At 49.3% G+C, this 27,032-nt stretch overlaps 1 protein-coding gene across 2 annotated transcripts; it reads left to right on the forward strand.

Annotated features, from left to right (window-relative positions):
- Positions 1-545: 545 nt before the first annotated feature.
- Positions 546-21,404, forward strand: EXOSC10 (exosome component 10). 2 transcript variants are annotated; one of them, XR_014015035.1, is made up of 25 exons: positions 546-678; positions 2,916-3,052; positions 3,802-3,925; positions 5,197-5,301; positions 5,590-5,755; positions 5,905-6,019; positions 7,327-7,402; positions 7,615-7,725; positions 7,931-8,074; positions 8,582-8,772; positions 9,804-9,960; positions 10,088-10,236; positions 10,401-10,451; positions 11,104-11,215; positions 12,892-12,942; positions 13,105-13,183; positions 13,277-13,386; positions 15,517-15,612; positions 15,957-16,031; positions 17,197-17,284; positions 18,349-18,422; positions 18,946-19,117; positions 19,909-19,974; positions 20,540-20,613; positions 21,250-21,404. XR_014015035.1 is itself a non-coding variant. In XM_081223960.1 (25 exons), the coding sequence occupies exons 1-25, from the start codon at positions 568-570 to the stop codon at positions 21,278-21,280; spliced, it is 2,664 nt and encodes an 887-aa protein (XP_081080086.1). In that variant the 5' UTR covers positions 546-567; the 3' UTR covers positions 21,281-21,404. The 2 variants fall into 2 exon arrangements, 1 of the variants encoding a protein (XP_081080086.1); XM_081223960.1 differs by having other exon boundaries at positions 19,909-19,970; positions 20,537-20,613.
- The last annotated feature ends 5,628 nt before the right edge of the window (positions 21,405-27,032 follow it).

Here is a 27,032-nt window from a genome sequence, read left to right on the forward strand (position 1 = left end):
AGAAATGTTTGAGTTCACACTAAGTGCCTTACGACGTGGATGGGGAGGAAACTTTGATTGGAGGCGTTCCAGAGAACTGGAGGTAACTACAGTAGGAACATATAGACGCCTTTTCTAGTAGTTTACCTATAAAGGGCAAGAGGAATGTTACAGTGGTTGGAAGGAGGTGTGGGGTGGAGTGTTGTTTTCTATCTTGTCTTTTATTTGGGAGAGATGCCAGCATACCTGTAGTTTGTTAGGGATGAACCAGCAGCGACGGAAAAGACAGATGACGCCAGAGAGGGGATAACGGCAGGAGTCAAACCGAGTGAGTGAGGGGGCCACGGAACCAGAGCCTGGGAGGAGCAGGCTTTAAATATAAGAATAATTGGGTCCTCCAGGTCTTACCGTAAATTACTGGGTTGCTGTCATGAAATAATATGAGGTTAAAGAAAAACGTCAAGTTCCCTGGGTGGGGGTACTCAGCTGACACCGCCCCAACGCAACAACAGCCCTCGCACATGCGCAGTGCGTGCACGTCGCGTTGGCTGAGGCACTCTCGCGAGAAAAGCCGTTCAAGCCGGAAAAATGGCGCTTCCCAGTCCCCGAGAGTCCAAGGCCCAGTCGGCGACAAGCGCTACCACGTCTGACGGGGAGATGGTGCTGCCCGGCTTCCCCGATGCAGACAGCTTCGTGAAGGTGAGTTCGTGAGGCCTCGGGGGCACAGGGATCCGCCCGCGCCTGACCGGAAGCAGGCGCGGACCCTCTCGGAGGCCGCCCACGCGGCCGCGTGCACGCTGCAGCGGAGCCTCGGGCGGGGGTCTAGGGGTCGCTGCCCGCTCCGGGCACAGTCTTCATTCTCCGGGGGTGGGGCCTCGCACGCTGACACTGGGGGACGCCACACTCCCCAGGGTCCTTGATCTCCCGTTTGAGCCCATGCAGTCCCGAGTATGGAGAGCCGTCTCCGCCTCTTGGGAAGGGCTTCCTGGTCACCCTGATGTCCCCAGCCTTCGCGACCCCGCCCCCGCCCAGGCCTGAGCCACCCGACCAACTCTCCAGAGAGACTCGGCTGCTTTATGCCTCCCGCAGCCGGGATGACCCTTCTTCCCTCTCCTGAGGTCCAATCCTACATAATCCCAAACCCTGGGTTTAATGTCACCTGTTACAGCTGCCACCGAGTGTCCCTCCTGGAGGTGCCATAGAACATTTATCAATGCCTCCTCGAAGGAACATAGAGTTCATTTAGATTATTTGTCTAATGGTGCTTAAATATGAACAAACAAACCTGGGATTAAACACCTCATGCATAGCTCTTCCAAGACCATGAAACTAAAATAGTTTGTAAGTTAGCACTACAGATCCTCCAAAACGCCACTCACATTATATCTAATTTATCATTAGCAGATGTTGTTATTAATTCACTTATTTGGTTCTGAATAGTACCTGGGCCACTAGCCATGGTCCTGATTGGGTGGCTCAGCGCTACCATGTACCCCACCATGATTCAAGTTCCCATCTTTCTCTCTCTCTCTCTTTTTTTTTTCTTGGAAAACATTTATTACACAGCTCACAGTAATGTCAGTTGGCCTTGATGTGACCGTCATTTACCTATGACAGCCACTTCAGGTTTTTTCTCATTATCACACAACAATTAAAATAGAGACCTACTTGGCACCGAGCCATAAACACTAGTCCAGTTGTGGACAGTAGCCATTCTAAATTGCTCATCCAAAAGATCTAGAATATTCTTATATTGTCTTTTTTTTTTTTTTTTTTGCCGCACCATATGGCTCATGCCACACCACGTGGCTCGTGCCCCTTGCAGTGGAAGTGTAGAGTCTTAACCACTGGACCGCCAGGGAAGTCCCTTATACTTCTCTTTTTTATTATTATTTTTATTTATTTATTTATTATTTTTGGCTGCATTGGGTCTTCATTGCTGCACGTGGGCTTTCTCTAGTTGCGGTGAGCGCGGGCTGCTCTTGGTTGCGGTGTGCGGGCTTCTCGTTGCAGTGGCTTCTCTTGTTGTGGAGCATGGGCTCTGGGCACAGGGGCTTCAGTGGTTGTGGCACGCAGGCTCTAGAGCGCAGACTCAGTAGTTGTGGCGCACGGGCTTAGTTGCTCTGCGGCATGTGGGATCTTCCCAGACCAGGGCTCGAATCTGTGTCCCCTGCATTGGCAGGCGGATTCTTTTTTTTTTTTTTTTTTAATAATGAGAGATTACATCTATTTATTTACTTTTTTGGCTGCCTTGGGTCTTCGTTGCTGCACATGGGCTTTCTCTAGTTGTAGTGAGCGGGGGCTACTCTTTGTTGTGGTGAGTGGGCTTCTCATTGCAGTGGCTTCTCTTGTTGCGGAGCATGGGCTCTAGGCACACAGGCTTCAGTAGTTGTGGCACGCGGGCTCAGTAGTTGTGGCTTGTGGGCTTTAGAGCGCAGGCTCAGTAGTTGTGGCACACAGGCTTAGTTGCTCCACGGCATGTGGGATCTTCCCAGACCAGGGCTCGAACCCGTATCCCCTGCATTGGCAGGCAGATGCTTAAGCACTGCGCCACCAGGGGAGTCCCCCTTATGCCTATTTTTCAAAGGAGGAAACTAAGGTTCAGATAAATAAAATAACTTGCCCAAGGTCACAGTCCATAGGTAGTAGAGCCAAGACTCAAACCCAGGCTGTTTTGAATATTAGTCCTATTATATATGTATTTGTTCTTCTCTCCTACTCTCCCAAGAACGTAAGCTCCAAAGCTTGGTTTCATGTTCACTGTTGTATCATAAGGGCTTGGTGTAAAATCGGCAGTAAGTGAATATGTGTTGGATGCATGAAGGTCTTCATCATCTAGCACAATTCATTATATATAGCAGATCTTGAAAACAATGAGTTGCTGAATGAATGGTGATCCGTGTCTAAAACATGCTTGTTTTTCTGGTTTTTGACAGTTTGCTCTTGGGGCAGTGGTGGCAGTCACCAAGGCATCTGGGGGCCTACCACAGTTTGGTGATGAGTATGATTTTTACCGAAGTTTTCCTGGCTTCCAGGCATTTTGTGAAACACAGGGAGACAGGTTGCTTCAGTGGTAAGTATATATTGGTTTCTCGTGTTGAAAGAAAAGACTATAAAGAAGTAGATGATTTTTCCTGAAATTTGTTTTTTTCTTACCATAATTTTCTGTGCTTTAGAGCTATAAAATGTAAAAATGAGAGAGTGGGAAATATTAATTAGGGAAATGTTACTTGGTAAATTGTGAGTTTTACTTTTAAAATATATATATTGACTATTGCAGCTATAGACAATGAATCTTTTTTAATTAATATGAGACTTGAAAATCTAGATCCAAGATTCTCTCACACAACTTGGAAAGTCACAAGTATTAGCTTTCTTTTTCTTTTTTTTTAAATCTATTTTCTTTTTTAGTAATAACTTTCTAATAAGTGTATTAGGACAGGCATTACACAAACATTGATTTTGTTTAACTGTTGCATGACAGAATTAGAGAATCTGTTTTAGATTTCACGTTAAAACAATGAATGCAGAGTACATTATTTACATAGTGTTGTATATGTTTTTTTAGAAGTTAAAGGAAGCTTTGGGATAGTTTCTTCCACCCCCTCAACTAACAGATGAGAAAAATAAGTCTTAGTGAGATTTAGTGAATTGCCCAGTGCCATACAACTAGCAGTGTTTTTTGCTAAAGGGTGCAGGTTTTATTAGTTTGATCAAAAAGTATTGGGAATAGTCTGAGCCAAGCCTTGGGAGCTTTCTCCTAGATTGTAAACAAGTGAATAAAAGTATACAAGCTGATTGTGGTTTTCCTGTCCTTTCTAGCATGAGTAGGGTAATGCAGTACCATGGGTGTCGAAGCAACATTAAGGATCAGAAGAAAGTGACTGAGCTGGAGGACAAGTTTGATTTGCTGGTTGATACCAATGATGTTATTCTGGAAAGAGTGGTGAGTATTTCACGTTACTCTTAAGGTTACTAACAAATGAAGAGCTTTCGTATTATTAAATATGAAAAGAAACCCAAGCACCTTAGGAAATGAAAAGAAAGGAAGTTTAGCATTTCTGGCCTGTAATGACATTCCCTCCCTCTGCTAGTTGGCTTCTTTTTCCCAAAAATAACACAGTTGTCTTCAGATATATCACTTCAGAGTATCAGTGCCCCAGGGGAAGGCTTTTTTTTTTTTTTTTTTTTTTTTGCAGTACGCAGGCCTCTCACTGTTGTGGCCTCTCCCGTTGCGGAGCACAGGCTCCGGACGCGCAGGCTCAGTGGCCATGGCTCACGGGCCCAGCTGCTCCGCGGCATGTGGGATCTTCCCAGACCGGGGCACGAACCCGCATCCCCTGCGTTGGCAGGCGGACTCTCAACCACTGCGCCACCAGGGAAGCCCAGGGAAGGCTATTTTTAAAGTTCCATATTAATAATCTGCCTTCCAGATTTGCGAATCCCATTTTGTTGCAAGAGAAGAGGCCTCTGGATACAGATCCCAACCAAAATTGAGTCTATTTTTACTATTATCCACAGTCTGCTAAACACCCTGACTTGCATAATTGGAGGGAGATGTGAATCATTTGATCTAGCTGACTGTCTACTTACACCTAACACTACAGCATAACATCCTTTACAGAAATACACACAGATTGTCCAGAGCACATCTAACTCTCAGCTGTGTGACAGTCCTGCAGATACTTAAAACATGCTCTCCTGTCCCTTGAAGTCATCTCTTCCACGGTCTAAATGCCCACAGGTCTTTCAGTGGTTTCTCATACTTCATGATTTCAAATCCTGGCATTTATCAACTGGGTGCACCTCTGTTAATGGTGCCCAAACTGAGATTCCACATCTTTACAAAGTAGATCAGGACACGCTTCATTCTCACTCTAAATACCGTACCTCTATGTTTAATACAGTCTAGGGTCTTTTTAATTATTTTAGTGGGCCACAACATACTGTTGAATCACTTTTGAATTTTCAGCCCAATTCAGAACTGTAAAGAGACTTGATCAACGGTAGGGAGTGCCTGATTACAGCCCTGTCTTTGAGCAAATAATGCTTCAGTTATTTGCGATGACTCTCTAATCACCTCTCCTACAGTGATCCACCCTTATAAGTGTGTACTCTCGCACATAATTCTCTGAATGTATTTCGTAAAAATTTTAGGTAATTAGCTCTGTTAACCCTGAAAGGAAGATACTAAATTAATATCTCTTTTACTCTTAGGGCATTTTACTGGATGAAGCATCAGGTGTGAATAAGAATCAACAGCCTGTCCTCCCTGCAGGATTGCAGGTCCCTAAAACCATAGTGTCCAGCTGGAACCGGAAGGTGAGGGCTGCTTTTCAGGTGACTAGAGCTTTCAGTGTCAGCTTTGCAGTAGGGCCCTTGCCCATTCTGATTTGCATTTCTGTTTTAACTTATTGGACACAGAACTGGCCACTGCCTAACTTGTTCTCATAAATAGACACAACCTAATTACGCCCTCTTGTCTAACCCCCCAGTCTCACACACACATACATTCTTATATGAGTGGTCTTTGGAAGGCATAAATTGGAATTTAGTTTTCTAATTCATCAAGTTGCTGTGTTATAAAGTATTTATATTTGTTGATCATAGGCAGGAGAATATAGCAAAAAAACAAAATGTGAAACATTCCGGCTGCTTCATGCAAAAAACATCATCCGACCTCAGCTTAAATTCCGAGAGAAGATTGACAATTCCAACACACCATTTCTTCCTAAAATCTTCATCAAGCCCAATGCTCAGAAACCCCTCCCTCAGGGTAAGTGGTGCCAACTCTGCCCAACAAAAACAGATCAAGGGGAAAAGGTATCCCTCCCACCTTCCTTTCTTCAAATTCAGAGGGAGCCAGTTAACCCTCCATAACTAGACAAGATGTGAATGTGTCTTTGTCGCTGCTTGCGTCTCCAGCACTCTCTAAAGAAAGGCGGGAGCGCCCACAGGACCGACCTGAGGACTTGGATGTCCCCCCTGCCCTGGCGGATTTCATCCACCAGCAGAGAACCCAGCAGGTGGAGCAGGACATGTAAGTGTTTGCCTGTCTGAACGTCCTGCCCTGAGTCCTGACCCTCGTGCCGCATTTTCACTCTGTGTCACTTTTGTAAAATGTGTGAATAAGAACAGAATCTGAGGAGTGGGTGACTTTGTTCTCCTTACCCTGACGTGCACCTCATCGATTAAACCTCCTGCTTGCGTTCGCAGAGGGCCTCGCACAAGCACCGTCTCACGTAGCCCTCACGCAGTCCTGAGAGCTGCCAGTTGCTCTCGTCCCCACTGGACAGATGAGAAAACAAAATTAGGGATGCTCACTACGCACAGAACTAGAACTTTAAGCCCAAGTTTTCTTAAAATTGTCCTCCCTTTGTACCACTCTGCCTTTCTTGTTAGGTGTGGATGCAAACAAGAAGGTAATGCTTACCAATAAATTCAGTACAGAAAAGACATTTCTCACTGGCAGGATAAGCATCTTGGAAAAACTTTGCTTAAAACAGACAAGAGGGGCTTCCCTGGTGGCGCAGTGGTTGAGAGTCTGCCTGCCGATGCAGGGGACGCGGGTTCGTGCCCCGGTCCGGGAAGATCCCACATGCCACGGAGCGGCTGGGCCCGTGAGCCATGGCCGCTGAGCCTGCGCGTCCCGAGCCTGTGCTCCGCAACGGGAGAGGCCACGGCAGTGAGAGGCCCGCGTACCGCAAAAAAAAAAAAAAAAATTTTAAAGAAAAACAGACAAGAGGACTTTGATTTCAGTTTAAAGAAAAACGGTGATGAAAACTTCGTCAGTGTTGGTCTTTTTCTCACACGCAGCCAGTGTCTGAGCATTTGTGCCTCAGCCCCAGCTCTGCACTGTGAGGGCGCTAGCTGAGTGCTAGAGAAATAAAGGTAATGAAAGGCAGCCCTGCCCTCAAGGAACTCAGCAACTTAGGATTTTTATGCAAGTATCTGATAGAGGAACTGAAAAAAATACATCATTTGGTATATGACCAACTGAGGTATTGACCACCCTCTCTCACCTCACAGGTTCGTTTTTCCAAACCACAAGGAATTACATATTTCACCTTTCTGTATCATCCCCGACAGCAACCATACAGTGTTTGGCCAATTAGTGCTCAAATCTTTATAAATGAATCGATTTTGAATTATCATACTTGAAGGGTGAACACGTTTCACCCAATTTTTTTTTTTGATGCACTTGAATCGTCGTTGAAACGATGCTTTTAAAAATATTTTCACAGTGGTCTTTTCTTGTTTGTTTTTACGAATTGGATTAAAGCAGTTGTTCTTCCTTGAATCATGGAATTAATCAAAAATATTTTTCTTTTTGTTTTATTGATTCAGGTTTGCACATCCTTATCAGTACGAACTAGATCACTTCACTCCACCAGACTCAGTCCTTCAAAAGCCAGAGCCTCAGGTAAGTGCCCAACCTTAGCTGATGGATGGTACCCAAGTAGCCCAGGAAGAATCAAATACATAGAATTACTGGATGTAATTTTGGCTTTCCTTAAATATTTTTAAAGTAGAAGGTTATGACTTTGGATTATTTCGTGAACTCGTAATTTTGGTACTTTCATGAAAGATGATTCTTAACAGTCTTCTCTTTCTGCCCGTACTTCTGTGATGCAGTTATACAGACCTGTAGGAGAGACACCCTGCCACTTCGTGTCCTCGCTGGATGAACTAGTGGAACTCAATGAAAAGCTCCTGAAGTGTCCAGAATTTGCTGTAGACTTGGAGGTAACTTGTTAATGACCTGGAATGAAATTTTTACATTTCCTGTGAGTTCACCTACTCAAGAAATATAAAATTAATACTAACTTAAATCTACTTTTTGGTAAAAATTAATTGTATTCCTCTGCTTTATAACTGACTTCAAAATCGGTAAAGGTAAGCCTGGTAAAATCTTTTTTCTCCTGTTCTCCCTTCTTTCTGTGTGTTTTAGCACCACTCTTACCGGAGCTTCCTAGGGCTCACCTGCCTGATGCAGATTTCCACCCGGACAGAAGACTTCATCGTCGACACCCTGGAGCTTCGCAGTGACATGTACATTCTCAATGAGAGCCTCACAGACCCAGCTATTGTTAAGGTCAGCCAGCCTTTTCCCACTCTTGCATGTGAGTGCAAGATTCAGGTGCTTTTCAGTTTACTGTTTTCGTCATTTCAACGTAGACCCAATAAAGTTGAGAGAAATAACAGTAACTTCACACTAGGGTGCCGCATGCTAAACTGCTTTTGTTTCTAAACGCCTGTTAGAAGAGCTAAGGCTTAGCCCGCTACCACCCAGAAAGATGTTAAATGACTTTGATGAGTTCTACAGTGAGCCCACGCCCTCAAGATTGTGTGGACTTAGTGACCACCCTTGAAGCTACCAGAGCAGCTCTCTTGGAATCATCAGCTGTTGGCAGCTACAAGTATGCAATTAGGAGTGTAGAAGGCTGTGGCCCAAATTAAAAGAGGCGTTTAAAAACTGAACCCATCTGAACCTTTAGCCTGGCTTCTAATTCCACTGCTCTGATAACCTAGGGGCAGAGTTCATTTCAGAGTATAAGTGGCCTTGTGCCACTGTACTGCCTGATTGTGGTTTTGTCTTCAGGTCTTCCATGGTGCCGATTCAGACATAGAGTGGCTACAGAAGGACTTTGGGTTGTATGTGGTGAACATGTTTGATACCCATCAGGCAGCACGCCTTCTTAACCTGGGCAGGCACTCCCTCGACCATCTGCTGAAGCTCTACTGCAACGTGGAATCAAACAAGCAGTATCAGCTGGCCGATTGGAGAATACGGTTAGTTTGTTCTTGACCAGGAAATGGGGATGGCGGAAGAAGGCCTGGGCGTTCATTAACTCCCACTCCTGGAGACCCTTGCTCAGGCTGTAACACCATTTGGATCTTCAGTTGAATGTCGTTGGGCTTTTCTCCAGTTGTTTTCGGTGGCATAAGGACACCTGGAAGGTTTAGAATAGCGATGAAGTTTATGTTGGGCTGATTATGTTACATAGAGGGGAATGTTAGTAAATTTCAGTTTAGTTCTGTAATGTGAAGAATTTAAAACTTTTTAAATGGATTGGTTAAAAAAATGCTTCCTATTTGAAAAAGCTGGGAATTACTGTCTTAGATAAACGAATAGTGCATTATGCTTCATGGAAGTAGTAGTTGAAAGAGCCACACCATGTCAGCATTTGTCCACGCCAGTCTCTTGTTTGTAACTCACATCTCCCCGGTAGGGATGCTTGTGTATGTGTGAGATGGTCTCCCATAGGTGTGAGAGGATTCTAAGGTACAGAGTTGACTTAGCCTTAGAGTCAGTGTTTACTGTAGTCAAAGGCTGTAACAGAGTCTTGGCCATACTTTATGGGATTCTTGCTCACCTGGGTCATTTTCCGATGGCCGGTTTCCTCTCTGAGGTTGCAGCTGTTGTATGGAGAAGCACCAAGCTTTTCTCCACTTCTCATGCCAGAATTTCTAAAGAGAATCTAGTGAAGTCCAGATGTAAGATGAAAATGATAAAATCTAAAAACCATTACCTGTTATTTCACCCATGCCACGTGCCATACCCCGGGCTAAGATTCAAACTCAGGAGGGCAGGGCCCTTATTTTTAACCACATCATTGCCCCGCCGCCCTTTCTGCCCAGCTGTGAAAAGAGTGGCTTGTCATATGAAGATGCAGGAGATGCTGGTAGAACTGTAGTGTTGGCTGGGAGAGAATCTTTGATATCAGAAGGAGCCAAAAATGTCTTAGCTCCAGCAGCGCAGACAAGTTGAATTGCCGCCCGGGGGGAGAGGTGTGAAACAGTGTTCTCTGTTGCAACCCTAGACCTCTGCCCGAGGAAATGCTCAACTATGCCCGCGACGACACTCATTACCTGCTTTACATCTATGATAAGATGAGGCTGGAGCTGTGGGAGCGTGGCAACGAGCAGCCCACGCAGCTGCAGGTGGAGTGGCAGCGGAGCCGTGACATCTGCCTCAAGGTAAAGCCCGACACCCGGTTCCGCTCAGGTCCCGCTTGTTCTTTGCTCTGCTCTTTCCATTCACGAAGAGAGCCCAGGGCACAATAGTGATGCCCACTGATCTTGAATATTCGCTGACATTTTGCAGAAATTCATCAAACCTATCTTCACGGATGAATCTTACCTGGAACTGTATAGAAAGCAAAAGAAACATCTCAACACACAGCAGCTAACGGCCTTTCAGCTGCTGTTTGCCTGGAGAGATAAAACAGCTCGCAGGGAAGATGAAAGTTACGGGTAAGAGACTAGAGATTCTCTTAATCTTGCCAGGTCTGGTAACAAGCAAATAATGGACTTTTTTTCCTTTTTGCCATGAAAGTTGGTTGTTTTCCCAGGGTTAGAGCATATAGTGGAAATTGTTGGCTGAATTTAATGTGATCCCGTTGTGTGTTTTATTCCAGATATGTCCTGCCAAACCACATGATGCTGAAGATAGCCGAGGAGCTGCCCAAGTGAGTGAGACCTGATTCATATGCTCGCTGACTTTCTCAGTAGAGAAAAGTTGTCCTTCACAATCCAGCTTCCCTGATTGTTGTTGCCTCAAGGCTGTTTACTCAGAGAAGATCGGTGCTCCAGGAAGTTAGCGCCAAGGAATGCAGCATCTCTGCCCTTGGGCTGCCACTTAGGCAGTCAAACTTCTGGACTGGAACTGTTTCAGTGGATATGCCTTATACTGAGTCCCATGTCAGTCTCTGAGCCTATGGCATCCACTTACAAGGAAGGAAAATGTCTGTACCTTCTTCCAAATGAAGCTGCCTTACGATTCCAGATGTGTATGATGTGAATTGAGGTTTAAGCAGAGAATCAAAGTTCATAACCTGTCACCTCCCTGCGGAATCGCAGTACAGCAGAGCTGCGGCCCCGCTTTCCAGCCCTCCCCCCGTTAGCAGGAGGCAGCCGTAAGAGGCTTTCTGCTCAGGGCTCAGGGCAGCAGGGAGCACGTCTGGGAGCAGCTGGCTGGGCTGCCCTGACGTGGCGGCGTCTCCCTGGTGTTCACCTGAGCTTTCCAGTGCTCTGGCTTTATCTGGGTATCGTTCTTGCCTGGAGCCTCTGGGGGCTGTGTCCCTAGGCGATGAGTTGAGTGTGTTCTCGCTTTGCCTTCAGGGAACCTCAGGGCATCATAGCCTGCTGTAACCCTGTGCCACCTCTTGTACGGCAGCAGATCAATGAAATGCATCTTTTAATTCAGCAGGCGCGAGAGATGCCCCTGCTCAAGGTAAGAAAGCTTTTCTGCTAAACGTTCCCAACTCAGCAGGTTCTCAGCCCTGACTGCCAGTGTCTGTCTTCTTGTGGTGTCCTATGTACGTGAGCTGGTCTCCATTCTAAACAGATCCTGAACACATAACAGGATTTAGGCAATCCAGTGGGTGTACCTTTATGATAATCAAAAGCTAAAACTCATCCTTTTTTTCGTGACCTTATCTTTGATCATCCAACGGTCCTTGATGTCTAATGATGTCTAGTGGGCTGGTTAGCTGTTGTTCGGAGGCAGTTAACCTGGAGGCGGGATACAATGGAGTGGGGATCTCAGCACGGGGAGCTTGTTTTGGAAACCGGGCCGTGGTCCAGAGTGAAGTGACACTGCCCTGACGAGCGTGTTGGTCTCAGAAATGGAAAGCGAAGGACGGGTACAAGAAGCATCTTCAGAAGAGGAGATCGGTGGGACTTAATAACACGTGGAGACAACAGCTGCCATCTCTTTGTTTCATGTTTTCGGCTGTACCATGTGGCTTGTGGGGTCTCAGCTCCCAGACTGGGGATCAAACCTGGGCCCTCAGCAGTACGGGCGCCGAGTCCTAACCACTGGACCGCCAGGGAGTTCCCTGCCATTTCTTCTGCAGCACCATGCTAAGTGCTTTAGAGGTATTCCCCGACTGGCAAGTGGATTTGAAAATAACGGAGGTGGAGTCAAGGACAGTTCACGCCACGTATAAAGCCGAGGTGATGGGAAACATGAGAACCTTGGATAGAAGAGGGGAATTCGGAAAGAGCTAACTGTGAAGGACATGCTAAAGTTCAGGAAAATTTAGATGAAAGCAGGGTCCCCAGCCCATAATCCAGATCCATACGTTACGTCTGTATGTGCGACGCATGGGCACACACACACACCAGCACGCCTCTGCTCCTGTGTAGATAATGCAGGATGTCAGGTAAATTTGCATGTTTTGATTTGTGTTTTATTGGGACAGTTTTTCATGTTTTGTGTCAGTAGTGTCAGTATGTGGTAAATCATGTTTATAATTTTTTGAAAGATATATTGATTCCAGAAGACTTAAAATCAGCCCCTTTGAAAAGGTGAAAAAGAAGAGAATCTGAGGGCTTCCCTGGTGGCGCAGTGGTCGAGAGTCCGCCTGCCGGTGCAGGGGACGCGGGTTCGTGCCCCGGTCCGGGAAGATCCCACATGCCGCGGAGCGGCTGGGCCCGTGAGCCATGGCCGCTGAGCCTGCGCGTCCGGAGCCTGTGCTCCGCAACGGGAGAGGCCGCGGCAGTGAGAGGCCCGCGTACCGCAAAAAAATAAAAAAATAAGAGAATCTGAAGATAAACACATTTACTGTCTTCATGTTAAAATTTCTTTCTTGGCTCTATACTTTTTCCAAGTAAAGAGAAACTCTGGTGACAAGAGAAGAATCTTTATCAAGCTCTTTGGAATCCTTCCACATTGTGCCTTGTTACGATAAAAGGTTTTATTCTTTCATCCAACAAATAATTATTGAGCACTAAGTAATTATAGTGCCAGGCACTGGAAGGGCTGAAGGGATGAGAGAAAATCTCTGGGTTCTTGAGAAAAACACCGTCTAGGGAACGGACTCGTCTGCGCTGAGGGGAAAAAAAATGTGTGTATCATCAAATGTAGGGAACTTTCCTCAAATTCTCTTTGTTTTTACTTTCCAGTCTGAAGTTGCAGCTGGAGTGAGGAAGAACGGGCCACCGCCCAACCCTGAGGTACCGTGATGTGTTTGTTGTTGCTTCTTTGGGGAAGACATGAGTCAAAGCCAGCGCGGACCCAACCTCCCTGACAGACACCAGGGCCTGACCCCTCGGGCAGAAGGCTGCCCCCTGCTTGCAGGTTGTTCGTGCCAACCTGGTGCTTTCTTTTTGATGCAGAGATTGGAGAATGCTCTCTTCGGCCCCCACGACTGCTCCCACGCCCCGTCAGACAGCTGTCCTCTCATTGGAACCAATGGTAATGAAAAGCCCTCTGGAATATCCTGGACAGCTGGGGCTGCCTGGTGTGCCATCCCACAGGCTTCGACCGTGCTGACTTCCCTCCCTGTAGGGCCTGTGCCGGTGCAGAAGCAGGAGGGCCTCCCCACTGCCCGAGAAGAAGAGGAGGCCCTGCCGGACACCGGATGCCTTATCGCTACCGCCGTCATCACGTTATTTAACGTGAGTAACATCTTCAGGGAGGGGAGACAGACCGGGGTGATGTACTGGGTTTATCACACAGGCTGTCTGCCTGGAGTGTCGTGGCCACCTCTGAGCCGAACACCAGAAGTAGAAGCCAGCGGTGGTGGGAGTGGGCGTGGAGGCCATCAGCCAGATGGTGTTTGCTGCCCTGACGAGGGGGTCTGTGAGAGGTGGCAGAGGATTCTCTGTGCGCTCTGCATGAGGAGATCCTCAAGGGAGGGTTGACATCTTGATACTCACCAGTGGCCCCCCAGGGAAGCCGGTGTGGGCTCCAGGGACGCATAAGCAGGGACTTTTCCCGAACATCCACGGTCAAAGGACAGTTCGCCCTGATTCCCAGAAGGGATGGAGTGATCTCTCCGATGAAGAGTGTGTGCTGTGTATACCTTCCTGACAGCCGCCAGCACCACCTGTATGCGCTTTGGATGAAAAAGAGAAGATTTAAAGAGCATTTCTCCGGTCTGGCTCGTTAGAGGAAGTGAGCTGCGGGAAATCAGGCACCAGGAAGTGGGTAGGAGCTTGTTCCCCATCCCGGAGAGAGGCTGAGTCCTGGTAGGTAGTGACTCCGTCCAGTGTGGAGTCCCAGCGTGGCCCGCCTGAGCCCAGCCGTGTTCCTGGAATCGGGCCGGGATGCTATCCCACTCAGCACGCTTCTCCTTTCCGCCAGTGACTCGAGCTGCAGGTTCTTTGCACAAGGAAGACCAAGGTGCATTTGTTGGTCAGGATGGACAGATACTGAAATGACCAGGGACAAAAGGAAAATGCACAGATAAAATTCTGAATACAGCAAGCAATAGATGTGGTAGAAAGGAAAAAACATAATTTCTAGAAAGAAGGAACTGAGAAAGAGAAGCAAGGATACTGTCTATATGGAAAAAGACAAGTGTCGAGCTTAGCAGGTGTCCAGATGGCTAAGAAGCTGGTGGTCCAGTAGGTACGGGGTCTCCGTTCACACTATCCCACCACACTCGGGTGCTGGGCCAAAGCCAGGGAGGCGAGGTGCCGCCTGCAAGATGTACCACCTGGGAGTGAGCTTGCCTTTTCACTTAACTACATACATTTAGTCTTGCTTCTTGCGAAAAGAAGTCTAGGAGCTTTAGTTGACCGCAGAATTCATTGAGCCACAAAGTGACTAGGCAGCTAAAGATGTGAGCGTGAACTTGCGGCTGTGTGGATGTGTAAGCACCGTGCCTGGTCTAAAGGATGCTGGATCCCCTCGTGCCCTGTGTGGCAGGGAGCCTAACTACAGAAAAAGCCAAAGGGTAGCACATGCTGATGAACTCAGGTGGAAGCAACATTCTGTTGCATAATTTCATTGGTTACCTATAAAGGTGTATGATTTTAAATTTCAGGTAATTTCAGGTTACAACCCCACATTTTAGAGCCAGCCAGACCTGGGTTTAAATCCTTGTTCTGCACCTATTAGCTGCAAGGCTCTGGAAGACTTTCTTAACTTCTCCCAGCCTCACTTTCCTCATCTGTAAGATGGTGAGAATAATGCCACATAGCTCATAGGTTGTAAGGACATGGTGAGAATTCATTGATTCAATAGATATGTATTAAACACCCTACCGTGTGCTAATATAGGTTATTACAGTGCCTTATACATAGGGGAGGCTTTTAAAAAATAGTCGTTAATATTGTAAATCAACTATACTTAAATTTTAAATTTTTTAAATAGTTTTTTGGGTCTTTGGGTTTTGGGGGTATTTGTTTCTGTTTTTTGTTTGATTTTGTTTTCTTTTTTGTTTGGTTTTGGTTTTCTTGCAGCTTACTCTTAGTTCCCCAACCAGGGATTGAACCTGGGCCACTACAGTGAAAGCGCCGAGTCCTAACCACTGGACTGCCAGGGAACTCCCAACAAAGTTTTAAATAAAAAAAATAAATTTAAGTTATTCCCTGGTGGTCCAGTAGTTAGGGCTCCGTGCCTCCACTGCAGGGGGCACGGGTTTGATCCCTGGTCGGGGAACTAAAATCCCCAGATGCGGCATGGCGTGAATGAATGAATGACTGTCAGCTGTTAGTATCGTTACTGTTACTGTCATTCCTCTTGCTTGTATCTTAATGTCACAGAACGATGACATGAGTGATCATTTTCTGTCCCTGCAGGAACCTAGTGCTGAAGAAAATGGAAAGGGTCCATTAACAGTTGCACAGAAAAAAGCCCAGAACATAATGGAGTCCTTTGACAATCCATTTCGGATGGTAAGTAATGGTTGTGTATGTTAAGGGCTGACAGAAGATGCAGAGCTTTCTGTAGCTGTAGGTGCCTTTTGCCTGGAAAAGAAGCCGAGAGCATGCAGAGACTGGAAGCCGCAAAACTGTGAAGTCGTCCCCGGCGGTGGGTTGAGACCTGGGGTCAGGTCTTTTGAGACAAAGCCGAAAGGAACACCCCACTTGAGGGCCAGGCAGCTGCGGCCAGGCTGACGCTTTGCACTGAGGCCTCCTAAGATGGAACCAGCGAGAAAACTCCCATCTCCGCGCCACCGACCTCTGGGTCCGGATTCCATTTCTCAGCGGTTAACGTGACTGTGTCTCCGTCTCTCCAGTTTCTGCCTTCACTAGAATCCCGGGCTCACGTTTCTCAGACAGCAAAGTTCGATCCATCTTCGAAAATCTATGAAGTAAGTGGATTTGTCACCCTTTCTAAGAGTGACTTTCTAGGAAAAGGGGACTTCTTAATTTCTTAAACCAGGTTTCTGTTTTAAATAAGCCCATCCGTGAAACTCCCTGAAAGTGAATGCAAGAAACACTTCATAGATAAGCATTGTTTCCAGAGAGAGCAGCCAGACTTTAATCAGATTTTCGAAAGCATTGGGGAACTTTTTAAGAAACAGGTCTTTGGGTTTTGTTTTTTTTAATTGAAGTTTAATTTACTTGGTGTAAAGTACACAGATGTGAAATGTACAGCTTGATGCGTTTTTATATATGAATATGACTTTAAGGTTCTTAAAGGTGACAGCTTAAATTTTAAAACACTCTGTCGTATATCGTGTGGTTTGTTTTTAACAGCATTATGAGTAAGAATGAGAGCACATCTTCCCTGGGTCCCCATGCGATGTTCCCGGGAGCCCGCACGTTAATTGTCTGTTAAAAGCCCTCTTCCTCCCTGCAGGAAGTAGCGCTCTGGTCAGATGGGTGGCCTGCCCTCCTCTGGTCCCAGCACCACTCTTTCTTTAGGCAGGAGAATCAGGCCGACACCCTGATGGGCCTCCGCCCTGTCACTGGTGGTTAGCCTGCTGCTGTTAGACGGGGAGTCAGGCAGGGTTTCCCCCCACTGGTCGTGGCACACTCAGCAGCCATCCGTCCCTCCCCGTGCTTGCTGCTTCCTGTCACCTAGATGCGTTCTAAGGCCGCAGGTACAGGCGGTGTCATAAAGAAGCACGTCAGACTTGCAGGAGGCCTGCCTTGAATCCCATCTCCGCCATTTATTAACCATGCCCCTTGGACCAGTTATCTAGCTTCTCCGAGACTGTTTCCTGTCCGTAAAGCAGGGGTGATGTTAATGCCACTGTCCCGGGATCGCAGAAGGGACTGAATGAGATGGTGGATATGCGAGCATCCAGCCCAGTGCCTGGGATACAGCTGTACTTTGTCCTTCTCAATAAGTAGCTTATAAATAAAGCCAGCCTGAGGTTTTATTTTGTGTGTCGTTAGACATGGAACTTATAACCTAGAATGTATATAGCTGCTAGACTAGCATGCTCTGCATCACCTCATTAAAAAAAATAAAGCATTCCTAGGTGGCTGAGTTCTGGAGTTTTTTTGTTCTGTTTGTTTTCATTATAGATCAGCAACCGTTGGAAGCTGGCAAGCCAGGTACAGGTTCAAAAAGAATCTAAAGAAACTGCCAAGAAGAAGGCAGCTGAGCAAACAGGTAGCGTAGCATTTGCTTCCTCAGAAACTCAGCGCATTTGTTAGAGAACGGCCCTTGCACATCGTTCTGTCGATTTAATCGTTCAGCGAAGTGCCAGATACAGCAAAGCAGACCCGGCCCTGCCCTCCGCAGCCTCCCCGCTGCTGAGGGATGGCGGACAGTCAGCCGGTAGATGTGTGAGCTGTCAGGGCAGCGGGTACTTGCTCAGAGAGCGAGGTAGGAAGTGCTGGGGGGTGGGCCTGAGGGGGCGCGGGGCTACTTCCGTACGGCAGTCAGTGAACGTGGCGCTGAGCAGAGACCTGCAGCGATCGGGGGGAGAGTACCGGACCGGAGGCCCAGCGAGGCCAAGGCCACAGCTCGCCGTGCTGTTCAGCGTGGCCAGGAGGCCCCCGGGGGTGAGGAAGGCGGGAAGGAGGGGAGGGCAGAGAGCAGGAGTCCATTGTCAGGACTTTTATTCCAAGTGAGTTGGGAGCCTCGGACGGTTCTGAGCAGAAGAGGGACGTGCGCTGAATTAGGCTGTGGAGGCCTCACCCTGGAAGCCGCGCAGAGGGCAGGGGCGGAATGTGGGTGCGAGGGGACGTTGGTGTGGACAGCCTGGGGTCAGAGCAGGTGGTGAGAAGTCAGAGCCTGGGTGTGGCCCGTAGTGAAGCCCACAGCGTTGGGTGAGGACTCAGGTGTGGTCCGTGGACTCGAGAGGTTTCGTCCTGAGTGCCTGAGGAGGAGGCGCTGCCGTCGACAGTGAGGCTGAAGAGGGAGCCGGTTTGAGGCGGACGAGGTTTGGGTTCTGGTCCTTCATGTGTCACAGTTGAGATCCCGGCGCAGCACCCTCAGAGGTGTCCCGTAGGCCAGTGCGTGCGGGGCAGGTGTGGGTGTGGACTGAGAGGGCGGGTGGTGAGAAGAGCATCTGGGCCCGAGCCCCACTGCAGCCACCCTGTGGGGATTTGGGGAGGTGGGGTGGGACCAGCAAAGGGGGCTGAGGGGCAGGGAGGGTGCGCTCAGCTGGGGCGACCGCTGTGGGCAGAGGAGGGCGGAGGCCTGCACAGAGATGGTTCTCTCTCTTGCAGCTGCCCGGGACCAGGCCAAGGAGGAGTGCAGAGCAGCAGCGGAGCAGGCCGTGCCCGTCCGCCAGCAGGCTGCCGTACGTGCTGGCTTTTCTGCGTTTTCTGGTTGTGGTCAGGATTCTTCTCGAACGTCAGGAGGGCTTACCCTCAGCCTTGGATTAAACGCCTGCTTCTTCCCAGCTCACGCTGGCTTGTCAAGTGGTGCTTCCTCGTGCCCCTTACGAAAGCTGACATTGTCATCCCCCTTCGATGTGCCTCCCTCCGCGTTTGGGATAAGCACGCCCCTCACCTGTAGACGTAGACAGGCCTTCAAGCCCGCTCTGTGTCCCACCCCTCCTGGGAGCTGTTTCACTCCCCGGCACCCAAACGCTCTGGAATGCTCAGCCCCGGCCTTTCCAAGTGGCCTGATGTCATTGTCCCTCTGGGAGCTGGTCTCTCTCGGTCCACCTGGCAGCGGCCCCGCCCAGACTCCCCGCCGGCGCTCCGCTCCCCATCACCGCATCAGTTGTTACAGCCCAGGAGGCGGTGGGTCCCTCGCGATGTGCTCTCTGCGGGGCACGCGGGGCGTGCTGCTCTCTTACGGGTCTGTTCAATCCACAGCTGGAGAACGCTGCCAAGAAGAGGGAACGAACAACAAGTGACCCGAGGACGACAGAACAGAAACAAGACAAGAAACGACTCAAAACCTCCAAGAAGCTGAAAGACCCAGATCCACCAGAAAAAGATTTTACCCCATATGACTACAGCAAGTCGGATTTCAAGGCTTTTGCTGGTGAGACCAGAACTGGTGCCGTGCAAGGACTACCTGCCACGTCACGTGGGAGGAAGCTGTGGGGTAAAGAAACGGCGGGCCTTCGGCGGAGCTTAAGCTCTGCCCGAGACCTGGCACGAAGCAGGAGTTGTGAGGGCAAGACAAGGACACGGTGGTGACCGGACAGAAACCCACCTCCCTCAGCCCCTGGGACTGACTTGTAGGAGCCGCTCTGGTGGTTCAGCACGATGGTGTCTGTTCTAATCGTGGCTTCATCCTTCTTCACAAGAGTTTGTGCCCAGAAACACATTTTCTCACAGACAGACAGATACACACACACACTAAAGATTCGGTTTGTTGAGAAAACCTGATGCCCAGGAGCTGAAGCTCTGTGCTTCCTGAGCCAGTGAGAGCCTGTCTACCTTGAAGGGGCTGTAGCTGGCATTCCTGACTACAGAGCAGCCTCCTTGGCAACACAGCAGTCTTTTCTGCAGGAATGTCACCTCTGGCCCCAGTTTACTGACAGTGGCTTCCTCCTGCACAGAAACCAGATAGATTTCCTTGATGTAAAGTGGCCAGTGCTTTAGCCACCTGCCCCTGACCTCAGAATAGACCTGTGAGAAATGAGCCTTGGCTCCAGGCTGCCCTTAGCTACTGGGAACATGATCTGTGAAGTTACATCAGCCAGAAGTTTCGGTAAAGGGGTAGTGGACTGGCAGCCCACACTTCCTGAATGTTGTGTCCCCAGCCTGGTAGTAAGTCTGTTGTGTGTATTCACTCACATGATCACCGGCGTCTCTTTTACCTTTCAGGAGACAGCAAATCCACACCTTCTTCCCAGTTTGACCCAAATAAGCAGCCACAGTCTGGCAAGGTAAGTAATAGACTGAGAATTCCAGCATGCTCGAGGTGCGTGTTTGCTGACCTCTTCCACTGCTTGGAAGACAGGTCCATCTAGGAATCCTTTTTGCATATCTTTTCCCTCACCTCCTTTCTTCCCAAGTACAGACAATACCCATCAACTATTCTCGCAAGAAAAAAATGTTTTATTAAAGAGTCTATAGAAGTGGGTGTGTGGTTTTGAAGGGTGTTACTCTGTTTGCTGCCATGGGAATTATAGCCACAGGCCGAAACCCTCCCTGTGGCTGCCGGCACAGGCCTGCCTTTGCCCCCCGTGGGCGTTGCTGCCAGTCAGAGCAGAGGGTGGCTGGACGTCTGGCATGGTGGGGGGGGGGCGAGGCCCACGTGGAGCCCTCCCGTTTCTTCAGTAGCTCATATGTACGGCCTTGCCTTCAGAAACACCCAGAAATGTCCAGTTGCAAGAAAACCAGAGTCATACCAGTGGCGCTGGAGTCCTTGATGGGCCGTCTGAGCCCAGGGGTGTTTTCCTGTGCGTCTTGCGGTCATGGTTGTCACTCAGCTTCAATGGCTTCTTTTCAGAAGTGCACTGCAGCCAAAAAAATTAAACAGTCGATGGGAAACAAAAGCATGTCCTTTCCAACTGGAAAGTCAGACAGGTACGTGCCAGACGGCCGGCGTGGCCCGGGGAACCCGGTGAGCAGCTCCGAGGCCTCAGGTGGAAAGACTTTTCGAGGGCCTCTCCCAACCCGAACCCGCCCTCCGTCATTTGGAAAACTAGCTGGGACAGGAGAGGTGATCGCTGGATGCCAGTCACAGCCACGGCCTCCCAGGGCTCCGGTCACCCTCAGCGCTCTCCCGGTACCATACGGTTTCCCAGGGGCACCGCAGAGCAAATAGTCTGTTTGTTTGCCTAGATCAGCTTGTTTCTGAGGAATGAGAAAAACGGTCCGTAAGCAAATGTGGGTTGTCATTGTTCAGGAATACTTTAGTTCAAGGCGTGAAACCCTGATCCTTGAGGCAGACCCTGACGTCAGAGGACTCACCCCCAGGCTGTGGCCGTAAAGGAGGGACCTGCCTGTAGATCTCGGTCAGCTCGGCCGTCCCGGCCCCGCTCCTGTGCGCTGGAGTTTCCGGGCACGTTGCTGCCCCGCTCAGTCCTCGCAACCCCCAGACAGTCCATTTTCCCTCAGTTCTGCATGATTAAGGTTCGCAGCGTTTTATAAACTGGCTGAGAGCCGACGTTCAGCCAAACTGGAAGAACTAACTCTCTTGTTTCCGTGCTGTCTCTACAGAGGCTTCAGGCACAATTGGCCAAAGAGATAGTGTTGGAAGAGACCCTGGGGATCCTCCCATGGACTGGAAGCACCACACGGTGGTGCTGCTTTTGTACGAACTCATTTTTAAACCATTAAAAATAATTCTTACTGGAAGAAAGCTGGTTCCTGACTTTTCTTTTGCGGCCACCACGGCTCTGGCAGGAGAGAGCAGATCTCATCCTGTCCAGATCAGTCGTCAGTGGCCTGGGGTAAGTGTGCCCTTGGGGCGTGGTTTCTGGAGAAATCCAGAACCACCTCCAGCGGGGAATGCAGGAGGGTCTCCTGTGACTCAGGAAAGGGAGGCCTGGAGCACAACACTCACCCGACTGTCCATCCCGAGAGTTCTCACTCGTTCACACGCCTTCAGGTCACATGAATGAAGCCAAATGGCGGAAAGTACATTCGGGAGGGACCGTTGGGCGCCTAGAACCAGCGGCGCTTCACAAGGGCCTGGTCTCTTCTCTGCTTCTTTCTCTTTTCTTTTTACACTTTTTTTCCCAATTATAAAAGTAATAACATGTTTATTGTAGGAAATGAGGAAGACATAGATAAATGCCAAGAGAAAAATTAAATCATCTTTAATTCTACCACACAGGGATAACCTTTAACATTTTGATAGGAAGGCTTTTTACCATGTACATCTTTTTTTTTTAATAAATGCATTTACTTTTGGCTGTGTTGGGTCTTCATTGCTGTGCGCGGGCTTTCTCTAGCTTCAGCAAGCGGGAGCTACTCTTCTTTGTGGTTCACGGGCTTCTCATTGCGGTGGCTTCTCTTGTTGCAGAGCATGGGCTCTAGGCCCGCAGGCTTCAGTAGTTGTGGTGCGTGGGCTCAGTAGTTGTGGCGTGCGGGCTCTAGAGCACAGACTCAGTAGTTGTGGCACACGGGCTTAGCTGCTCCGCGGCATGTGGGATCTTCCCGGACCAGGGCTGGAACCTGTGTCCCCTGCATTGGCAGGCGGATTCTTAACCACTGCGCCACCAGGGAAGTCCACCATGTATATCTGTAACTTACAAACGGCTTTATATTTCTATAGTCTTTCACCTTTTTTTTTAATATTTATTTATTTGGTTGTGCCGGGTCTTAGTTGCGGCAGGAGGGCTCCATAGCTGTGGCATGCATGCAGGATCTAGTTACCTGACCAGGGATCAAACCCGGGCCTCCTGCATTGGGAGCACAGAGTCTTCTCCACTGCGCCACCAGGGAAGCCCCTATAGTTTTTCACCTTTAAAGTTTATATTATGAAACTTTTCTCATTCTAAAATTCATTTTAGAATTATTAAACATTTTTAATTATTATTATTATTAAACATTTTAATTATTAACCATGTACTTTTTTTTTTTTTTTTTTTTTTTTTTTGCGGTACGCGGGCTTCTCACTGTTGTGGCCTCTCCCATTGCGGAGCACAGGCTCCGGACGCGCAGGCTCAGCGGCCATGGCTCATGGGCCTAGCCGCTCCGCGGCATGTGGGATCTTCCCGGTCCGGGGCACGAACCCGTGTGCCCTGCATTGGCAGGCGGACTCTCAACCACTGCGCCACCAGGGAAGCCCCTATTTTTGTACTATTTTTAGTGCAACACTGAACTTGTATAAATTTGTGACCCCAGTCTGATTATTTCCTCAGAATTCCATTTGATTTTAATCCCGAGATGGGCTATCAAATAAAGCACAGAATGCTACCATTATTTTTGGTTTTTTTACAAATATTTAAGCAAGGAACCTATTGGAAGTTTTTCCCACGAGTTACTGAGCGGGCTGACTGCGTGTGAGCCCTACAGGGCTGCCAGGCCAGACGTGGCTGTGCCACAGAGCAGTGCCCCCAGGACAGCCAGGGTCTGTACAAGGTAGGGCTGGTACGGTTGAAGCTGACAGAAAAGCCCAACGATCGGTGGCTTGCCCAAAAAGATGTTTTTCCTCTGTCTCTTCTGTAAATACAGTCAGCCCAGAGCTGGTGTGGTGACTGGTGGTCCTCAGGCCCTGGCTGCTGTCTTGTTGCTCTACCGTCCTCAAGTCAAACACAGGGCTGCCACCTCATGGGCCTGGTAACTGCCCCGGAGCCACCCACTACCTCCTCATTCCGTTTAACTGGAAGGAGGGGAGATCAGCCAACGTCCACTTCCCATTGGGCAGAACTTAGCCACATGACCACAGCAAAGGATACTAGGAAAGTCGTTATTTCAGTGCCCAGCTGAAAGTCCTGGGTACTATCATTGTACAGTCAGAATTTGGAAAGAATGGACATTGATACACAGTGAGCTGTCTGCCAAAAAATGGCAGAGTCAGCTATGAAAAATAGACAGATGGGGCTTCCCTGGTGGCGCAGTGGTTGAGAGTCCGCCTGCCGATGCAGGGGACACGGGTTCGTGCCCCGGTCCGGGAAGATCCCACATGCCGCGGAGCGGCTGGGCCCATGAGCCATGGCCGCTGGGCCTGCGCGTCCGGAGCCTGTGCTCCACAACGGGAGAGGCCACAACAGTGAGAGGCCCGCATAGCGCAAAAAAAAAAAAAAAAAAATAGACAGATGCGGGGGGGCGGGGGTCCCCTGGTGGCCCAGTGGTTAGGATTCTGGGCTTTCACTGCCGTGGCCTGGGTTCAATCCCTGATTGGAGAACAGATCCCACAAGCCATGTGTCACGGCCAAAAAAAGATAGATGGGAATGTTTTTAAGCAAGAAATTGTATTCTACTCGGGACAGCCTGAGGAGGCTTCCTGAAAGGTGCATCTGGGTCGCACTTGGAAGACTAAGGGAAGAAGTGCAGAGAACCTTGTAGCCAGTGCTACTCAAAGAGTGGGCCTCTGATAGAGACCAGCTGGAAGCTGGTTAGAAAAGCAGATCCCCAGGCTCCACCCCAGACCAGCCCTATCGGGATGGAGGGTTGGGCCCGGACACCCGGTCTGAACTCTCCAGATGGTTCTTTTATGTGTGCTTAAGTTTGAGGACCACGTGCTATAAGCAAGGCAGTGGGCCCCAGACTGCGTTTAGTGGGCTTACCACTGGTCAGAGGTGAAAGGAATGATGGAGACAATGTATTAAGTTTCTCACAGAGGTAAAATGATTCCTTGTCCTGTATATGGAAGTTATCCTTGCTCGTTTTGTCTCTGGTTTTGTTTTTTAATAAGATGGAGACCATAGACCATAGGAGTGGAGGTCTTTTTTAGGTGTCGTCTTGCAAAAGAAAAACTTGGCAACCGACGTCAGTGCCCAAATGTGTGTTTGAAATTTGGCCCATGGAACCCCAAAGTCCAGGACCACTGAGCCATGGGATAGAGCCAAGAGCCTTGGGGGTTTGGAGGACAGCTGTAGTTCCGTTTCCCTGAAGCATCAAGTCATGGGGAGATTGCTCGGATCCCCGAGGACCAGGGAGGATGCGCCAGTGTATGGAGGGGCGCACGTCAGTCAGTCGGGAACTGCTCAGTGATTCTGAACCGTGGAGGCTGTGACGGGACTTGTGCTCTGGGAAGATGATCTGGCAGGGCCGGGTGGGGTTGGAGGTAGAGAATTTATGAGTAGAAGGGCTCTTTGCTCCAGGAGGTACACTGCTGTTTGTGGTCCTTAGGAAGCTTGCCATAAGCATTTTCAACCAACCAACACCACGTACTGGCCAAATTCCCACTCATAACCACAGCTGGCTGAACACAATGCTTTAAAAAAATGACTCCAAGTGCTAATCAATGACAGAAACACATTCCTGCTCTGTGGCAGCCCCATTGCCTTGGACGGTGGCTGTTCACCCACCTCTTGTCCTCTTATAAACTATCTACCCTTTAGGAGGTTGGGACAGTTGACCCACTGGAGAGTAAGGCTTTACAACTGAATTGTAAATGCATACTGGTCTAATTTGGAGAAACGTTTCATATACCTTGGTTTTTTCCATCCTGATTTTCCCTATCAGCTGTAGATTTAACTGGGCTGTATAACGATGGCTACTAATGGCAAAACCACAGTTCTTCCTCCTTGCAATCTGAAGTTGGGTGACATTTCTGGGCTCAATGTCCCGTACATCTGGGGAATTTTTGCTTGAAATGTATTCAGGGCCGTTTTCTTTTAACTTGGAAGGTCTGACCTGCTGCTATACATACCAGCCTAGAGGTCCTGTTTGCTGTTGGCGCTTGAAGCCAAGACCACAGCTTTACCTCCTCTACAGGAGGGCCAAGGGTGTCATTTATTGTCCTCGCTTCAGGATGCACATGCTGGAGCAGCTTTGTTCAACTTGGGGGAGGGATGGGATAGACTTGATCTTCCACTGCCCCACCCCCGCCCCGCACAGTGCCCCAGGAATGCCAGGGCCCCCATCTGGGCTCAGCTGTGCAGTGCCTGGAAGAAAGCCAAGGCAGCTGACTCCACTGGGTGCCTGGACCCACATCCTGGCCTCCCACGTCCACTCAGCCTGTTACTCAGTGCTGCCAGCTACAGGCACCGTCCCTGGTCTCATGGAGCTTACAGTCTGGCTCAGGGTACACAGAAGTGAGCAGGCTGTCACAGCTCGGAGGCGTAGACGTCTTGATGTGCAGGCTGTGGTGTCAAGTACAAGGCTGAACCCAGTCAAGCCTGTAGCAGCTGATGTATTGGTTGATGATCTCATCTGCTGTGTGATCCTGACCCTGGGTCGGGTAACAGTTCCGTGGGAGCCACCTCCTAGCAATTCTTTTACTGCCTTGGCTCACTTCCCCTTTAAAAGGAGTTTAACCCAACCAAGGCTCATTGATGTAAGGCTTGAGGCTTGCACTAACTGATAAACACCAGTGTGTTTTTCACCTGCGGTTAAGGACACAGGCTTCCCAACTCCAAGCAGAGGTTGCAAAACATCACCCAAAAAACATCCCTGTCATAATGTCACCAGTAGCTTATTACCAATTTCATCTCCCTTCCCCGACATGAGAAGAATGAGGCATGTAGAGCAATTAGCATTTAATATTTGCTAAGTAGCATGCTTAATGTGATTCAGAGAAGTTCCTTGACATTTTCATAAAAACAGAAAGCACATTCCCCACCCACCCACCCTTCAAGGAGCGAGGCCTAGTTTGGCAAAAAAAAACAAAAAAAACAGAACAAAAACTGTGGGCCAGTCCTTTTTGGTGCTGAATATGCATGTGTTGGCCTCTTTCGGGACCCTGCTGGTAAATTTAGAAACTCGTTAAGAACTTTCTCATTCAGCAGCCATACGCTCATGGATCACAGAATCTAAGGGGCAATGGCTAAATCGAGCTTAAGTCGTGGGGCTGTGATGGTCCTTCTCAAGTAAATAAAACCCTCGTTGTGCCCCCGACAAACCACACACACTGCTGAAGTCCAACAGGGAGTCAAATTCGGGGACGCGGTGAGAGAGAACATTCTACTCCGTCGCTCCAGCGCCAACAACGTAACTCTTCGCCGGACAATGTAGCCGCCCCCTCCGGAGTCTCCAGCCCGAGGGTTCAAGCCGGCGGTCCGCACGTCCCGGCGCTCGGACACTCCGCGCCGAGCCCGAGATGTCAGCTCAGGTTTCCCCTCCGGAGTCGGGTACCCCTCGCTCCCTCTCCGCGTCCGTCGGTGCCTCCCCAACCCCGGCCCCACGTGGCCCCGGGAAGCAGGTCGCACTACCCTGCTGTCGCCGACTGACAGCCGGCCGCAGCCACCGGGCGCCGCGCTCCAGCGAGACAGCCAATGAGCGCGCTCGGAGTGCCGGTGGGGCGGGACCGCCGGGCCGCCGAGCGCTCGCGCCGCCACTGGAGGGCTTGGGGCCCGCCCCTGGCAACAGGCCCCGCCCCGCCGGCAGGG

This window comes from Mesoplodon bidens (assembly GCF_964165515.1).
Source record: "Mesoplodon bidens genome assembly, chromosome: 2".
Lineage (NCBI taxonomy): Eukaryota > Metazoa > Chordata > Mammalia > Artiodactyla > Ziphiidae > Mesoplodon > Mesoplodon bidens.

Bases quoted from the DNA above. Each gene is read 5' to 3' on its own strand.
- EXOSC10 (XM_081223960.1), top strand. From the start codon at position 568: ATGGCGCTTCCCAGTCCCCGAGAGTCCAAGGCCCAGTCGGCGACAAGC. The intron at 3,053-3,801 runs GTAAGTATATAT...TGTCCTTTCTAG, and splicing joins GGAGACAGGTTGCTTCAGTG to CATGAGTAGGGTAATGCAGT. The intron at 9,961-10,087 runs GTAAAGCCCGAC...GACATTTTGCAG, and splicing joins GCCGTGACATCTGCCTCAAG to AAATTCATCAAACCTATCTT.